At 32.4% G+C, this 19,318-nt stretch overlaps 1 protein-coding gene across 2 annotated transcripts in view; it reads left to right on the plus strand.

Moving 5' to 3' along the window:
- dscama (Down syndrome cell adhesion molecule a) overlaps positions 1-19,318 on the plus strand; it is a 227,980-nt gene that overhangs the window by 135,964 nt on the left and 72,698 nt on the right. For both annotated transcript variants that reach the window (XM_056466399.1, XM_056466400.1), the window contains exons 10-11: positions 392-511; positions 2,143-2,322. In XM_056466399.1, coding sequence (XP_056322374.1) covers positions 392-511; positions 2,143-2,322 — 300 coding nt within the window. The remainder of the gene's footprint in view (positions 1-391; positions 512-2,142; positions 2,323-19,318) is intronic.

Here is a 19,318-nt window from a genome sequence, read left to right on the forward strand (position 1 = left end):
CTGCAGAAATAACAAAAAATATCCGCAGATTTAATGTGCTGTCTCTATGACGACTCAAGGTATCACGTTGTGGCACAGCAGGCATTTGACTGTGTGGACAAAATGGGCAGTGCCATGCCACGTCTTTAAATGTCTTACGTTTTTTTTCATCTTTGTCCAAAGTGTGTGAATTCAGCAGCTAACATATGGTACATGCAACTGTGAATGCTTATTATTTTTCTGTTTGCAGCACGCACCTTCGCAATCTAATTTGAATACAGAATCGATTATTGACTTTTGAGAATCATGATACAGAAATGAATTGATACATTTCTCCCACCTTTAGTGTTTAGCATTGCTCTGTAGATGGGAAACTGTCTCAAAGATGCAACTAAAATGAGGTTTCTTGTAGTTCCACCAAGGTTTAAAGTGCAGCCTCAGGACCAGGATGGAATCTATGGGAAATCTGTGATCTTGAACTGCTCTGCGGATGGAGAGCCCAGGCCCACTATTGAGTGGAAATACTCCAAAGGTACCGGAATCACCCACAACTGCACATTTTCTTATTTAGTTTTCTGTCTTGTTGAATACATAAACATTGCTTAATCATCATATGTTTGTTTGCGATAGTAAATTATAAGTAATATTATTAAAGAATAACATTTGAATTGGGTTTTTTTTTTACTTTTAATAACAAAAAGCTGATTTAAGAATGAATTTGACTACTTTTCCAGTGGGGAATGAATGAAGGAATGTGCTGTACACTGAAATGCAGTTTTCATAGTATTTTTATTTATTGAAAATCATTATTAAATATTAATTTTATAAAAATAATAATACTATAATAGTTGTGATTTCTTAAATTGATTTTTAAAAAAACATTTTTGCTGGAAAATATCATTAAAAAATAGTCAAGATAAAGTAATAGCTTTTTTATTGCGTAATTCATATTTTAGTTAAGAAATAAAAAATAATACACTCTATAGCATAAATATTACAATTATCATTATTTTACTTTTTTTTTAATTTAGTCAAGAAAAAATGTATAATAATATTAATAATAACAACAATAACAACAACAACAACAATAATAATAATAATAGTTATTATTTTAATATTATAGCTGTTATTATTGTTGACAAGCAATAATAATCAAAATATTTTAATCAAAAACATCACAATTATTATTAATTTACATTTTAAAGCAATTTTGTATAATAATGTAAAAATTAATAATAATAATAATTTTATTATTATTACTATTATTATTATAATTAATATTTATTATTATTAATATTATTATTATTGTTGTTGTTGTTGTCATTGTTGTTGTTGACAACCAAGAATAAAAAAGTATTTTTAATCATAAATATCACAATTATAATTATTTTTCATTTGAAAACAATTTTCCATTTAGATAAAAATGTATAATAATAATAATAATAATAATAATAATAATATTATTATTATTATTATTATTATTATTATTATTATTGTTGTTATTATTATTATTATTATTACTGTTGTTATTATTATTACTGTTATTATTGTTGACGACCAATAATAATAAAAATATTTTAATCATAAATATCACAATTATTATTAATTTACATTTTAAAGCAACTTTCTATTCAGGAAAAATGTATAATAATAATAATAAGAAGAAGAAGATTTATTATTATTATTATTGTTGTTGTTGTTGTTGCTGTTGTTGCTGTTGTCAATAATAATAATAATAATAGTGATAATAGTAATAATTATAATTATTATTATTATTATTATTATTATTATCACCATTATTTTATTATTATTATTTTTTATTATTATTGTTGTTGTTGTTGTTGTTGTTGTTGTTGACAACCAAGAATAATCAAAGTATTAATAAATAAATATCAAAATTATAATTATTTTTCATTTGAATACAATTTTCCATTTAGAAAAAAGGTATAATAATAATAATAATAATAATAGTAATAATAATAATAATAATAATAATAATAATAATAATAATAATAATAATAATAAACAATAACAATAATGATGACTTATTCTTCCCCCCAAATCCATCTTCAAAAATTGCCAGTAGTGAAAAAAGCAAGTATGATATCACGGAAGTTCTTTTAAGTGAAATCTGTCTTCTTGTGCGTGTGTGCATGTGTGCAGGTGCGGGGGTGCCCCAGTTTCAGCCCATCGCTCTGAACTCTGGCTTCAGGGTGCAGCTGCTGGGGAACGGCTCGCTGCTGATCAAGCACGTTCTGGAGGAGGACGCAGGTTATTACCTGTGCAAGGTCAGCAATGACGTGGGGGCCGATGTCAGCAAGTCCATGTACCTCAACGTGAAAAGTAAGAAACAATAATGTACTGAATTCCCAGATCATTATTTTGATGGTTCACTTGAACTCTTCGGTAACACTTTACAGTAAGGTTGTGTTTCTTTAATTAATGCATTTACTAACATGAACAAACAATCAACAAAACATTTATTACTGTGTTTGTTCATGTTAGTTAAAGTTAGTCAATGAAGATACATTGTTGGTTCGTGTTAACTCACAGTGCGTTGACTAATATTAACAAGCATGAGTTTGGATGTTAATAATGCATTAGTAAATGTTGAATTATGATTAATATATGCTGTACAAGTATCGTTCATAATTAGTTCATGTTCGTTAATACATTAACTAATGAAACCTTATTATAAAGTATGACCAACCCTTCTAAGCATACGTGACTATTGGGCTGTTTGTTTGCCACATTAAGCTTTTTTGAGTGATTGTGTCACAGAAGATCATGCCAATCCAGTGCTTCCCACAGGTTGGAAATATACTTGCAGTGGTAGCCGGATTGAAACACACCTTTTACCCACAGCGCCTAAATAGTTAACTATTTGTGACAAAAAAAAACAATTATATTCTTAACACTATTTTTATTATTATCTGGTGAAAACTTTTTTCTTTTAGGTGTGTTATAACTATTTAGGTGTGTTTAACTATTTAAAACTATTTCTCGTTTATGCTATTTAGGAGCCATGTGCACCCACTGACAGGTCAAATCTGCTTCTCTCTATCTCTCATTCAAGTTCAGGTTGCTTTATTGGCATGACATTTTGTCAACCCAGGCTCATTCTGAAAACGTAGTCCCGTAGACTTTTCTGGAGACTGCGAAATACGTAATGAGAGGTACACATTTTTGCAGTTTTTGTTTTCGCGAATCCACGAGAGGCCACTGTGTGAGCGTTTTCATATCTCAAACTTCTCTTGCGAGTGCCGTTTGCGCCCGCTGTTCTCGCGTGTACCCACCAGAGGCCGCTGTGGACCAAACGTCAGTCTGACTGACTGAATGTCTGACTGGCCAGCCAACCAATCGACTGACCCACCCTCCTCCTTCCCTAAAACCAACCAATTGTATCGATTGGCCCGCCCACCCACACACCTCCCTAAACCCAACCAAAGAAAACCCAAGGAAAAGCCCTCGTCTAATTTTTACCATGTTTTCGGATTTTACCACATTCTCACCCTGTTATTTACTTACCTGATTTCTGGACCCGCTCTTCCCCAGACTTGAACCCCGTCGTCGTCATGGTAATCTCCTCTCTGCGTCTCAAGTCCGCCAATGTACACGACGAGCTAACTGGACAAACTGGTTGCAGCGGGAAAGCCCTCCACATGGGGTAAGCGGTCAGCCGTTAAGCGCGAAAAGGAACGGCGGCATACCGCCGCGTAGCATTCGTTTAAAAAAATTAAATGCAGCCATACCTACCCCCGGCTACATAATTCGCGTTCTCCAGAAACGTCCACAGGACTACGTTTTTAGAATGAGCCTGGGTTGCATTTTGTACAGTATTGCCAAAGTATTTTAGATGTATTAAATATGTAATATATTGACATCATCAAATTAATAAAATATACAGCAAATGAGAAATAAATGACAGAAAAAATGAATAAAACAGACAAAATCTCTTAAAATTATAATAATTACAAGAATAAAACCTATTTAAATGAGGCAAATGAGTTGATTACCCATTTCTAATGGTGTGCAAATATTCTGCAGCCAATTTAGATTGAATTTGGTCCTTTCCGAGTATTTAGTAAAGTTCATCTGAGTTGTTTAGATTAAAGAGTTAATTATTTAATATCTCTCTCGCTCTCGCGGCTGTGCGCATAAAATTAACGACAGTTTAGAAAACAAAAGCAAAACCAAATCCCGGACATTTTAGTAGAGTTAGAAAATCCAGCCGGACGCAAAAAAGATCAGGTCTCTGTGGGTCTGCAGAGCATGTGAGTGTTGACAGTTCTCACACACACCGAATGAGCAGTATGAAACAGGTAAAGGAGAGAAGATTTTTCACTGCTTAATCGCTCGCGGATGTTTGTTTATATTTGGCGGATACAAAACAATGTAAAATGGATGATAATAACAATTAAAAAAAGTCTCTAAATATACTTGGGCGGCCGTTAATATACCTGGGTGGGAAGCACTGCAATCAAACACTGTATTTGTATCTGAGACTGGATGAGTTTGGTTTGAGTTTTTGTCTCTGTTTTATGCACTGCGAAAGCAAATCTATTTAAAGGGGAAGTTTAACCAAAAATGAAAATCTGCCATCATTTATGGCCCTTTTCCACAGTGATACAGTACAGTATGGTTAGCTATGGGTCACCTTTACCAGGCTTGTGTCTTCACTGCCAAAGGTTACCAATGGTACCGTTTTGGTGGGCGTGGTGTATGACAGAAAGTTTTTCAATTCAATTCAATTCAATTCAATTCACCTTTATTTGTATAGCACTTATACACTGTAGATTGTGTCAAAGCAGCTTCACATAAAAAGTCATAGTAAATAGGAACAGTGTAGTTCAATTTGTAGTGTTTAAGTTCAGTTCAGTTTAGCTCAGTTCAGTGTGGTTTAATAATCACTACAGAGAGTCCAACTAATAAAGAGCAAATCCAACGATGCGCAGCTCTATAGATCCTGAACCATGCAAGCCAGTGGCGACAGCGGAGAGGGAAAAAAAACTTCACTAATGGCGGAAGTGAAGAAAAAAAACCTTGAGAGAAACCAGACTCAGTTGGGCACGACCATTTTAATTTCTCCGCTGGCCAAAGATCTTGTGCAGAGCTGCAGTCTCAGTGGCAGAGGCTGGAAGCTGGCCTCAGCGAAGACTCGTCTGTCTCTGGAGCGTCACAGGAATCAGTCTCATGTTCTCCACTCTTCCATGACCATCACAGTAGCAGCTCAGGATACGGCCTGGTCCAGGATATGGAAACCTTGGGATCATCTCGTCGTTGGTCTTGAATCGAATCAGTGACTCTGCATAGTCTGAGGACCTCGGTAAGAGTATCCCCAGGTAGAAATGGAGAATAAACAGAATAATTAGCGTAGCTGCTGTTCATAGTGTATATCAGTTTCAGATGACGTCATTCTCGCTGGAGGAAATGTCTACAGTAAAGCCATACGGGTCGTTCACATATCATATGACAAGCACTTTTCACAAAACAGAGGCTTTATATGCATAAATACTTGTGTATAAATGTTCATCACTAACCTTTCTATGAACATGATTTGATTATAACTCCAGATCAATAATAGTGCGAAACAGCCTGTAACGTCTGCGATAAAATAAACAAATAAATGCAACATATATGAACACATACAGACTCTTACAGTCTCTGATATGTTACCAATTACAGAAAAACTACACACAACATACATTTAGTCCTTATTTGGGTTCAAAAACAACACGACATACAGTATATAGCCCACAGTCAGTGCAAACCTCTCATCTGTGTCTTTAATCTTCACCAGCACATGTACCCTTTGTTAGAAAGTGATTCTGTCATTCAGAGTTCATAATAGTCCAAAAGGTGATAATAGTAGTTAAACATGGCAGTTTGTTCATGTTTTAGGTTGCTGAAAGAACCATTTACTTTGTTTTTCCGGCTTCTCCTTTGTTTTTTCGTGCTTCACTCTCACGTTTGTCCGTTTCTGAAAGGATCGGATGTCAAAAGTGCTTCAATGACCACGTGCATGTTATTATCATCAGCTCAAGAAGTTCGTTATTATAAAAATATAGACCTTGTAAATGACAACAGGACACACGGCAGATTCTGCTCTGACTCTTGCTTTTGTGGCTGTTCATCAAGACGACGACAAGGTTTGTTTGAGCTCTGCTGTGTATTTACAACATGGCGGTTCCTTTGTTTTCATTCACCTGCTTGTGTATGCATAAGTGATGTATCTCTGTAAACTTATAGTGTCTAGCTCCGTCTTTTGGTACACTTTTGTTGTGCTAGGTACCCTTTGGAAAAGGTACCCAAAAAATGGTACAGTATAGTTTGCTTTTTTGGTACGTTTTAAAAGTGGAAACGGCCATAAAAGCGTACCGAACTGTACCGTGCCATATCACTCAGTGGAAACAGGGCATTACTGACCTTTCATTTGTTGCATTGAGTTTCTTTTTTCTGTTGAACACCAAAGAAGATGTTTTGAAAAATGTTGGTTGCTTAGAGCCATTTACTTCCATTAGTTATTTATTTCTCACTATGGTAGATGATGGCATTCAGCATTCTTCAGCATATCTTCTTTTGTGTTCAGCAGAGGAAAGAAACTCTGGAGGGAGAGTAAATAAATGATGTGGTGATTTTCATTTTTGGGTGAACTATCCCTTTACCACATTTTTCCAATGTATGAGGGGACTGAATTAATATGGTAAAACCGAACAGGTTATATTTCTGTATTTACAAATGTTGAGAAAGAGCTGAAATTCACGTATGGAGTGTTTTGTAATATTGCAAATGATCAACCAATCACAACAGACTGTTCCAAGCATCTGACCAATCAGAGAAGACTAGGGCCATGAGAAAGACGGAGTTTAAAGAATGTGGATCCTTGAACCAACTGAAAAGTGGATGCTACAATGTATATAATGAGATTATAGTGTTGTTGAATAGTGTTGTTGTTGTTGTTGTGTTTTTTTTTCACCATGAATGGATGTAAATCTACTATATGTGTCTTTCAAAGCAAAATTAGGAACATTGAAAAGTAATAATACAGGCACTTTAAAAGGTATACATTGAGAAACATCTGTCCTTCACAGGCTGGAATGTAAAGGCTTGGGTTTAAGGGGTAGTTCACACAAAAATGAAAACGCACTGTTTATTTTCTCACTCTACAAACTCTCCAAGATGATTTTAACAAGGTGATTTCTTACTCAGTGGAACATTAGAGGAGATTTTTAGCTGAAACATTCATAAAATATAAATCATTGGCTACTTTGAGGGTCAATAAAACACACAGACAACACACAACTGTCAGTAAATGAACACTTTTGAAGGAACTATCAATACAATATACAAGTAAGTACAATAACTACAATAGAAGAGACTTTAGGGGCATAAACCAGTAACCATTTGGTTTCTGCACTTGATCTTGATTTACTCGGACCCCAATGAAACTGCAGGGTTTTTTTTTTTTTTTTTTGAGGGATTAGAGATACTTTATGCAACATTATAGTAAATCTAGAGCTTGAAGAAGAGTGTATTGTGTGTCAGGTGAGATTGTTTCTGTAGTGAAGTCTCTTTGTCTGCTTCAGACTCGTGTGGGTGTTTATCCACGAGTAGCCAAAAACCTTTTTCCCCCTCATTACACTGTGAACTCCAGTAGGAGCTGACATGTGGAAAAGCGTGTGCGTTCAATGTGCTTAATGTGTGTGTGTGTGTGTTTCTGTTTCCACCCACTCTCTGTTACACTCTGTTACCACACATACAGTACACAGAGGAAGAGAGAAGTAGGTATTACTTCAGATTATTTTCTGGAAATGCGTCATGATGGCATCTATATTATAGAACAGAAACAAATGGGTTTATTTAAAGATCGACACAACCCCTTTACATCCATAATATGACTTTTATGATATAAGATGACATTATATTACTTTTTAAAGTCCGTAAACATTTGGACCATGTTTAACTACAATATATACAGTAATAGTATGTACAATGCTAACATTTGTTCTGGTATATTACTGTATATGCATATTAGAGGTCAATGATTGATCGGGTTTGCCAGTTAATAGTCTTGAACATTCAAAAAATGGTGTTTGTTGTATTTAAATATTATTATACTATATATATTATTATATTTATTCAAATTTATATTTAATTTAATATAAATTCTTTGATTTATAGAAATTTTATTTAAAAAATTATTTAACCGAAATGTTGTCGTTGGCCGTAGTGTATAGTGTGTGTGTGTGTGTGTGTGTGTGTGTGTGTGTGTGTGTGTGTGTGTGTGTGTGTGTGTGAATGTAAGTGTGTATGGGTGTTTCCCAGTGATGGGTTGCACCTGGAAGGGTATTCGCTGCGTAAAACATATGCTGGAATAATTGGCAGTTCATTCTGCTGTGGTGACCCCTGATAAATAAGTGAAGCTAAAGGAAAATAAGTGAATATACATATACATGTGTGTGTCTATGCGTATGTGTGTTATATTAGATGCATATTAGAGGTCAACGGTTGATTAGTTTTGCCAATTATTAGTATTTTAATATATCGAAAAAATGGTGTTTATTGTGTTATAATATTATTATACTATATTTATTTCATTGTTTGTTTTATATTTACTAAAATGTATATTTTTTATATGAATTATTTGATTTTTAAACAGAATTTTTATTTAAAAATGATTTAATAGAACTTTTATCATATTATATTATATTATATTATATTATATTATATTATATTATATTATATTATATTATATTATATTATATTATATTATATTATATTATATTATATTATATTATACTACATTATATTATATTATATTATATTATATTATATTACATTACATTACATTACATTACATTATATTATATTATATTATATTATATTATATTATATTACATTATATTATATTATGTTATATTATATTATATTATATTATATTATATCATTATATTATATTATATTATATTATATTACATTATATTATATTATATTATATTATATCATATTATATTATATTATATCATTATATTATATTATATTATATTACATTATATTATATTATATTATATTATATTATATTATATTATATTATATTATATTATATTATATTATATTATATTACATTATATTATATTATATTATATAAAAATACTGACACCAACCTTTTTAATGGTATTCCATAATAATAATAACATATATTATATATTAATGTATTATATAATATATTATGATATGTTAATTACTTAAATATAAGAACTTTACATTCATATAAGAATAATTAATTAAATATAAGAACATATTATTTAAAATTGGCTGCAGTGTTATGAGTGTAAATGTTTCCCAGTACTGGGTTAGTTAGTTAGTTAACTTGTCCCCATAGGGAAATTTCATTTGACTTCTGACATTTCACATTTGGCATGATGGTTCTTACACAAAACTATACAATGCTTGGCATAATTGAGTACACCCCCTTTTGAAAATGATTATTCAGTGAAATTAGCCAATCATTTTGGTGTATTTAAACAGAACAGTTTTATTAATCAATTATATCCATTGAAATAAGAGTTTGGTAACATCTTAGAAATAGAAAGATAAAACATTAAAATTCTAACAAGTTACTACAAAAAATAAATAAATAAACCAACTACAAATTTTATTTTTATGTTTCTTTAGATTACTAGTTTATTATTATATATATATATGCTGTATATACACTACTGACTACGTTTACATAGACATCTGTAGTCTAGTTATTTGCCTTTATAGACAATAATATAATTAAGGCGTTTACGTGAAGTGCTTTTATGTAAGAGTTTCCTGTAATTTTGGGTGACTTTAACTGCAGTTCGGCAGTTTCACATTCACTCATGAACATTTCATTCATGCACCCGTGACAAACTGGGGTATTAGACGCAAATAAGGATTAAGGACTGCTGAAAGTGTTATGGAATTTAATAACGCACACGAAACGGAAAGAAAAAAAATCCGCATTTCGCAATGTGTGTGTGTGTGTGTGTGCACGGTCCTTTACTGACAGCCGTGTGTGTGGATCTGTCGGTAATAGTTTGATCACGGTGTTTACTTCAATAAGGCCACTAATATATGCATACTCCACATGTCTTAAATCCACTTTTTAGTTCAGTTATGACTTTAGTCGGATTAAAGTGATCAAAAGTCGCTGTTTCGAGCTTATGTAGGCCCACAGTTCAAAATTCATGTTTAACTGAATAAACAGTTAACACAAGTACATGTTATTAAACATATTTTATTTTCTTCACCAATTATCAAAGTAGAACAGTTTCTCAAGCAGTTTGTGATGCATTTTGGAAACAGGAGCCCCTGCTCTATTGCGCCACCTGGCTTGAGAAACCCTTTCTCAAAGACTTACTTTTAGTCATTTTTCGGGTAGCACATTCTGAAATCTGTATGCCTTCGGCAGAATTCAAATAAGCCATTTTAATCTAGATTAATACCAAGATTACAGTGAGATTAATCTAGATTAAAACAGTTTATCTATACCCACCTATAATATATATAAAGCATTTAAAGACATGGAACCCCTACTCTTAATAAATATCCAGTCTACTAGCCATCAACTGAGGGAGGAGGAATTTAAAAACTTTATTTCTTGGGGAATAAATTATAATTTTTTCTATTTCTTACACAAAATTGACAACCTGATGGTAGCAATTGGAAGGTGTTTGATAAAGGATGTCTCTCATCATTGACAATCATGATAGCCTTATTTAGTACTCTTTTGGTGGCGGCTGGAAGGGCATCCGCTGTATAAAACATATGCTGGAATAGTTGGCGGTTCATTTCGCTGTGGCGACCCCTGATAAATAAGGGACTAAGCTAAATGAAAATGAATAAATGAATGAATGAACATATTATATATAATTAGATTTAAATAATATGATATTATTATAACTATAATTAGTACCTATAATTACAAATATTGTTATAAATAATTTGAACTATATATAATAAAAGCCTAAACTAGGATGTGTATGTTTCATCATTAACCATGTCTCACCAAAGACATTTCTATAAAACACAGTAAAATCTTCTCACACCCATGTGACTCAATTGAACAGTAAAATGCTTGTGATTTGCCAGTGTTTTCCTTCAGCATGTGACACAGCAGCTAAATGAACTGTTTTAATGTGGGATTATCCGACTGTTCCCTGTCTGCCTGTGCAGCGGCGTTTTCATTTGATCAGAGTGTGATGTTAGAGAGGCTTATTTTCACACCCTACTCTTATCAGCACACAGCAGGAGCTTCCCTGCAGAGCCGCTCTTCTTCATCCTGCAAACACACACACACACACACACACACACATGTGCGATCGATCGGGCCGACAGGTGAAACGCTGCAGTGCTTGTTTGTTGTGGCTTCACTGTCGTAACTTGAGTCTCCCTCGGGCTGCTTTTACACTAGTGCGATTTAAAGTGAAAACGATCCATGTCTGTTGTGTAGTTTCTACTGCAGCCCATTTCAGAAAAGATCTTTATTCGTGCTACATGAGTGAAAAATCATGTCAGAAGTATATGGAGCCAGATCAGTCTCAAAAATAAATCATTTATGAAATGAAGTTTAAACATGCACAGCACAATTCACGTTTACAAAAATCCAATTTGCCAATTCAAAACACAATTTAAAAATACACAAATGCAATTCATCAATTCAAAACATGATTCAAAATACACAAATCCAATTCGTCAATTTAAAACACCATTCCTAAATACACATATCCTACTCGTCAATTCAAAACACCATTCCTAAATACACATATCCTATTCGTCAATTCAAACACCACTCAAAAATACACAAATACAATTTGTCAATTCAAAACACGACTCCTAAATACATATATTCTATTTGTCAATTCAAAACACCACTCAAAAATACACAAAATCCAATCCGTTAATTCAAAACACCACTCAAAAATACACATATTCTATTCGTTAATTCAAAACACGATTCAAAAATACACAAACCAATTCATCAATTCAAAACACAATTTAAAAATACTCAAATCCAATTCGTATTTTAAAAACACGATTTTAAAATACAGAAATCTAATCCGTATATTAAAAACATGACTCAAAAATACACAAATCCTATTTGTATATTAAAAACATTATTTAAAAATACACAAATTAAATTTTTCAATTAAAAACATGATTTAAAAATACACAAATGCAATTTGTCATTTCAAAACATGATTCAAAATACACAAATCCAATTCATCAATTTAAAACACAACTCAAAAATACACAAATCCAATTCGTCAATTCAAAACATGATTCAAAATACACAAATCCAATACGTCAATTCAAAACACCATTCCTAAATACACATATTCTACTCATCAATTCAAAACACGACTCCTACTGTAAATACATATATTCTATTCGTCAATTCAAAACACCACTCAAAAATACACAAAATCCAATTCGTTAATTCAAAACACAAATCAAAAATACACAAACCAATTTATCAATTTAAAACACAATTTAAAAATACTCAAATCAAATCCGATTTAAAAATACAGAAATCTAATCCGTATATTAAAAACAAGACTCAAATATACACAAACCCTATTTGTATATTAAAAACAAGACTCAAATATACACAAATCCTATTTGTATATTAAAAATAAGACTCAAATATACACAAATCCTATTTGTATATTAAAAACAAGACTCAAAAATACACAAATCCTATTTGTATATTAAAAACAAGACTCAAATATACACAAATCCTATTTGTATATTAAAAATAAGACTCAAATATACACAAATCCTATTTGTATATTAAAAACATGACTCAAATATACACAAATCCTATTTGTATATTAAAAACATGACTCAAATATACACAAATCCTATTTGTATATTAAAAACATGACTCAAATATACACAAATCCTATTTGTATATTAAAAATAAGACTCAAATATACACAAATCCTATTTGTATATTAAAAATAAGACTCAAATATACACAAATCCTATTTGTATATTAAAAACAAGACTCAAATATACACAAATCCTATTTGTATATTAAAAACAAGACTCAAAAATACACAAATCCTATTTGTATATTAAAAACATGACTCAAAAATACACAAATCCTATTTGTATATTAAAAACATGACTCAAATATACACAAATCCTATTTGTATATTAAAAACAAGACTCAAATATACACAAATCCTATTTGTATATTAAAAACATGACTCAAATACACACAAATCCTATTTGTATATTAAAAATAAGACTCAAATATACACAAATCCTATTTGTATATTAAAAATAAGACTCAAATATACACAAATCCTATTTGTATATTAAAAACATGACTCAAATATACACAAATCCTATTTGTATATTAAAAACATGACTCAAATATACACAAATCCTATTTGTATATTAAAAACAAGACTCAAATATACACAAATCCTATTTGTATATTAAAAACATGACTCAAATATACACAAATCCTATTTGTATATTAAAAATAAGACTCAAATATACACAAATCCTATTTGTATATTAAAAACATGACTCAAATATACACAAATCCTATTTGTATATTAAAAACATGACTCAAATATACACAAATCCTATTTGTATATTAAAAACAAGACTCAAATATACACAAATCCTATTTGTATATTAAAAACATGACTCAAATATACACAAATCCTATTTGTATATTAAAAACAAGACTCAAATATACACAAATCCTATTTGTATATTAAAAACAAGACTCAAATATACACAAATCCTATTTGTATATTAAAAACAAGACTCAAATATACACAAATCCTATTTGTATATTAAAAACATGACTCAAAAATACACAAATCCTATTTGTATATTAAAAATAAGACTCAAATATACACAAATCCTATTTGTATATAAAAACAAGACTCAAACATACACAAATCCTATTTGTATATTAAAAATAAGACTCAAATATACACAAATCCTATTTGTATATTAAAAACATGACTCAAAAATACACAAATCCTATTTGTATATTAAAAACATGACTCAAAAATACACAAATCCTATTTGTATATTAAAAACAAGACTCAAAAATACACAAATCCTATTTGTATATTAAAAACAAGACTCAAAAATACACAAATCCTATTTGTGTATTAAAAACAAGACTCAAAAATACACAAATCCTATTTGTGTATTAAAAACAAGACTCAAACATACACAAATCCTATTCCTCAATTCAAAACTATAATAATAATTTATATAAATAGCCATATATGAACACATAATATAAAATTAAAGCTATTTTTCTTGTATTTTTGCCAGTTTTCAAAAGATGTCTGCACAATATAATTTATATACAATGTATAATATTTTATAAACTGTCTTACTAAGGTAAATGTGACGAAATGTGCCAATGCAACGAAAGATTAATCCGAAAAATCTCAGGTCACAATTTATCTTTGACCATAAAGAGCTTAAATACACAAACCTACACACTGATTCCTGCTCCTGCAAATCCTAATGATAAAACAAACAGCAGAGAAACTCAAAACATAAAGGAGGATGCCATCAAAGGCCTTTTACCATAATCCCGCCCCTCTTTCATTCTAATTGGTCAGCTGCTTTGATGCAGCTTGTTCTCCAGGAAAGCCCAATGGTGCAGTAAAGGAGGAGATCAGGCTGAACTGAACGCCACTTAACCAGTCGCTCGCTGTTTACCCCAGTGCATCGTGGGCTGCTGTACACATGCATGTGATCTGCCGGCGGCGCATCGAGGCGCAGGGTCTTGGCCTACATCCCTCACACCACGGCCCTGATGCGATACGGGATGATGGGTGTCCTCAGAGCGCCTGCAGGACCACAGCCATGAGCCGAGGCTCTCTGCTGCATCACTGCCGTTATACACTCTGAAAAATAAACATGGCTTATTGGCATTGATGGGTCAGAAACCTACCATTGCTTTGTTTTTGTTTTTTTGCTTTTTATTTAAAAAGGCTAACATTAAATATAATTAAATACACAACCAGTGCTTGACCATCATATCATATTCATACATACTTCATATTATTTTTTCATATTAATGTATGTCATATTTACAATATACATTTCCATAAATATAACGCTAAATAATAAATATTTAAAATAATACTACAAGCATTTACATACAGTGCATCCGGAAAGTATTCATAGCGCTTCACTTTTTCCACATTTTTTTATGTTACAGCCTTATTCCAAAATGGATTAAATTAATTTACTTCCTCCAAATTCCACACACAATAGCCCATAATGACAATGTGAAAAAAAAGAGTTTTTGAAATTGTTGCAAATTTATTAATAATAAAAAGCTGAAAAATCACATGTACATCAGTATTCACAGCCTTTGCTCAATACTTTGTTGATGCACCTTTGGCAGCAATTACAGCCTCAAGTCTTTTCAAATATGATGCCACAAGCTTGGCACACCTGTCTTTGGGAATTTTTGCCCATTCCTCTTCGCAGTACCTCTCAAGCTCTATCAGGTTGGATGGGAAGTGTCGGTGCACAGCCATTTTCAGATCTCTCCAGAGATGTTCAATAGCATTTAGGTCTGGGCTTTGGCTGGGCCACTCAAGGACATTCACAGAGTTGTTGTGAGGCCACTCCATTGATATTTTGGTTGTGTGCTTTGGGTCATTGTCCTGCTGGAAGATGAATCGTCGCCCCAGTCTGAGGTCAAGAGCGCTCTGAAGCAGGTTTTCATTCAGGATGTCTCTGTACATTGCTGCATTCATCTTTCCCTCTATCCTGACTAGGCTTCAAGTTCCTGCTGCTGAAAAACATCCCCACAGCATGAACCTGCCACCACCATGCGTCACTGTAGGGATGGTATTAGCCTGGTGATGAGTGATGCCTGGTTTTCTCCAAACGTAACGCCTGGTATTCACTCCAAAGAGTTCAATTTCATCAGACCAGAGAATTTAGTTTCTTATGGTCTGAGAGTCCTTCAGATGCCTTTTGGCAAATTCCAGACGGGGAGTGGCTTCTGTCTGGCCACTCTACCATACAGGCCTGATTGGTGGATTGCTGCACAGATGGTTGTCCTTCTGTAAGGTTCTCCTTTCTCCAAAGAAGAATGCTGGAGCTCAGACAGAGTGACCATCGGGTTATTGATCACCTCCCTAAGGCTCTTCTCCCCCGATCACTCTAAGAAGAGTCCTGGTGTTTCCAAACATCTTCCACTTCCGGATGATGGAGGCCACTGTGCTCATTGGAACTTTCAGAGCAGCAGAACTTTTTCTGTAATCTTCCCCAGCCTTGTACCTCGAGACAATCCTGTCTCAGAGGTCTAGAGACAATTCCTTTGTCTTCATGCTTGGTTTGTGGTTTGGCATGCACTGTCAACCCTGGGACCTTATATAGACAGGTGTATGCCTTTTCAAATCATGTCCAATCAACTGAATTGACCACAGATGAACTCCAGTTAAGCTGCTGAAGCATCTCAAGAGTGATCAGTGGAAACAGAATGTACCTGAGCTCAATTTAGAGCTTCACGTCAAAGGCTGTCAATACTGATGTACATGTGATTTTTCAGCTTTTTTATTTTGAATAAATTTGTAACAATTTCAAAAACTCTTTTTTCACACTGTCATTATGGGGTATTGAGTATAGAAATTGAAGGAAATAAATAAATTGAATCCATTTTGGAATAAGGCTGTAACATTAAAAGATGTGGAAAAAGTGAAGTGCTGTGAATGCTTTCCGGATGCACTGTATATTAATCATATATTTTAAATTGCATTTATTTTTTTGTGTGCGTGTTTGATTATATAAGATGGATTCTACTGTATATATAGATTCAGATTCTATGTCTGTATATATTAAGATTCAGCTTTTCCTATTCACTAGTAAAAGTGTAACACTTCACCCCAGTCTGCCCTATATTTTGCTCTGGAGACATTTTTTTTTTTGTCTGCATCAGGGAAACTGGATCATATCCCTGTATCTGCGCTGAACATGCGGCTAACGTGTCTCCGATTCAAAGATTTATGTTTGGATTGATAGTTTAGGGTCAAATGTCACAGAGCCGTACAAAGCAAACTGTCAATCCTGACCCCTCGTGACCTAATTAAACTGATTAGTTTGACAAACCCCTCCAGCCATCCATTCAACAAACACACTCCTTCTTTTTCTCTTGCACAATTTTTTTTTCTTCTTTCATCTTGCACAATTTTTTCTTTCTTCATTTCTAAAAAGGCGCAGAATTACCAGCGTCATCCTCCCAGAGAGAGATATTGAGCTCGGGCTCGTAACTGCGCTCCTCTAGAAATCAATCGTGGATGTTTGTTCTATTCTGGTCCTCCATTGACAGCTGAGGGAGAGCCGGCCGGACGGAGCTGTTGGCATGGAAACATGTCCAGGTGAAAGGGAGATGCAGGCAGCCTCTCCTGGGAGGAGGGAGAGAGAGAGAGAGAGAGAGGGAGAGAGGGAGGGAGAGAGAGAGAGGGCGAGTCAGGATTCCCTGAGGAGATGCAGATTCACACACACCCGTCAAGGACACACAGCAGAAAAATGAGCTCTGTGCACACATAGATAGTTTGCATATATATATATATATATATATATATATATATATATATATATATATATATATATATATATATGTATATATATATATGTATATATATATATATGTATATATATATATATATATATATATATATATATATATATATATATATATATGTGTGTGTGTGTGTATATAAATATGTATATATATGTATACACATATATATATGAAGAGTTTAGATGCAAAAACCTCTAAATGCCATTCAATATTTTCTTCTAAAATTAGCAATTTTCTCAGACTTTTATATATGTATGTATGTATATATATATATATATATATATATATATATATATATATATATATATATATATATATATATATATATATATATATATATATATATATATATATATTTATATATACACACACACACACACACACACACACACACACACACATATATATATATATACATATATTTAGTTGAAGTCAGAATTATTGAGAATTATATACAGAATTATTATTGGTTAGAATAATTAGTCAAGTCATTTTATAGCAATGGTTTGAAAAAAAAAATATCGAAAAAATATAGCTCAAAGGGGCTAATAATTTTGACCCTAAAATAAATAAAAGGATTTAAAAAATGCTTTTTTCTAGCCGAAATAAAGCAAATAAGACTTTCTCCAAAAGAAGAATATTATAGGATATACTATATATATATATATATATATATATATATATATATATATATATATATATATATATATATATATATATATATATATATATATATATATATATATATATATATAAACTAGTAATCTAAAGAAACATAAAAATAAAATTTGTAGTTTATTTATTTATTTTTTGTAGTAACTTGTTTGAATTTTAATCTATTATCTTTCTATTATCTTTCTATTTCTAAGATGTTACCAAACTCTTATTTTAATGGATGTAATTAATGAATAAAACTGTTCTGTTTAAATGCACCAAAATGATTGGCTAAATTCACTGAGAAATGATAATCTTTTTCAAAAGGGGGTGTACTCAATTATGCCAAGCATTGTATAGTTTTGTGTAAGAACCATCTGTAATGCATAGAAGGAAAGACAATGCACTGTTGTCCAGATGTATGTATGTATGCCATTGATCACTGATGCCAGAAGTTAGTGGAGACTGTTGAGCTTTGTTAACAGCAACTGTAGAGCCACAGTCCAACAAATCACCAGCAGCTACAACAGTGGTGACCAGGGCAATGTTACAGCTCAAACTTCTGTAGCTGATGAGCGTTTATCCTCGTGCTAACTTTACACCATTGCCAACAATGCATGAAATGACCCAAGATCATCAAGGCTGGATCACTACATGACACGACTGCAGTGCTTTTATATGGGCAGTTTTTCATGGGATACATTAACAACAGCACAATCCCTCACAGCTGACAGGTGTCTGAATATTGCTATGCACCAAGTCACTCATTAATGGCACTAGGACAGAACATTATGCCAGACCACTAGGATCACCAAGACTGGTTCAAAGCTTATGCAGATGAATTTGTGTTAATGTCTTGGCCTACAAATTCACCTGACATGAATCCAATTGAACTTAGAAAAGCAGGATCACACTGCCATCACACTGCAATATATGTGAACTGGAGGTACTGATGTTGACATTAGGGTGCACAAAAGTATTTAATTTTGATCAGTTTTCTCTTTATAGCTTGTTTATGTTGTTTTTTTATACTGTGCTTCACAATCAGTGTAACCCGTACGA

The sequence above is a fragment of the Danio aesculapii genome, chromosome 10, assembly GCF_903798145.1.
Source record: "Danio aesculapii chromosome 10, fDanAes4.1, whole genome shotgun sequence".
Lineage (NCBI taxonomy): Eukaryota > Metazoa > Chordata > Actinopteri > Cypriniformes > Danionidae > Danio > Danio aesculapii.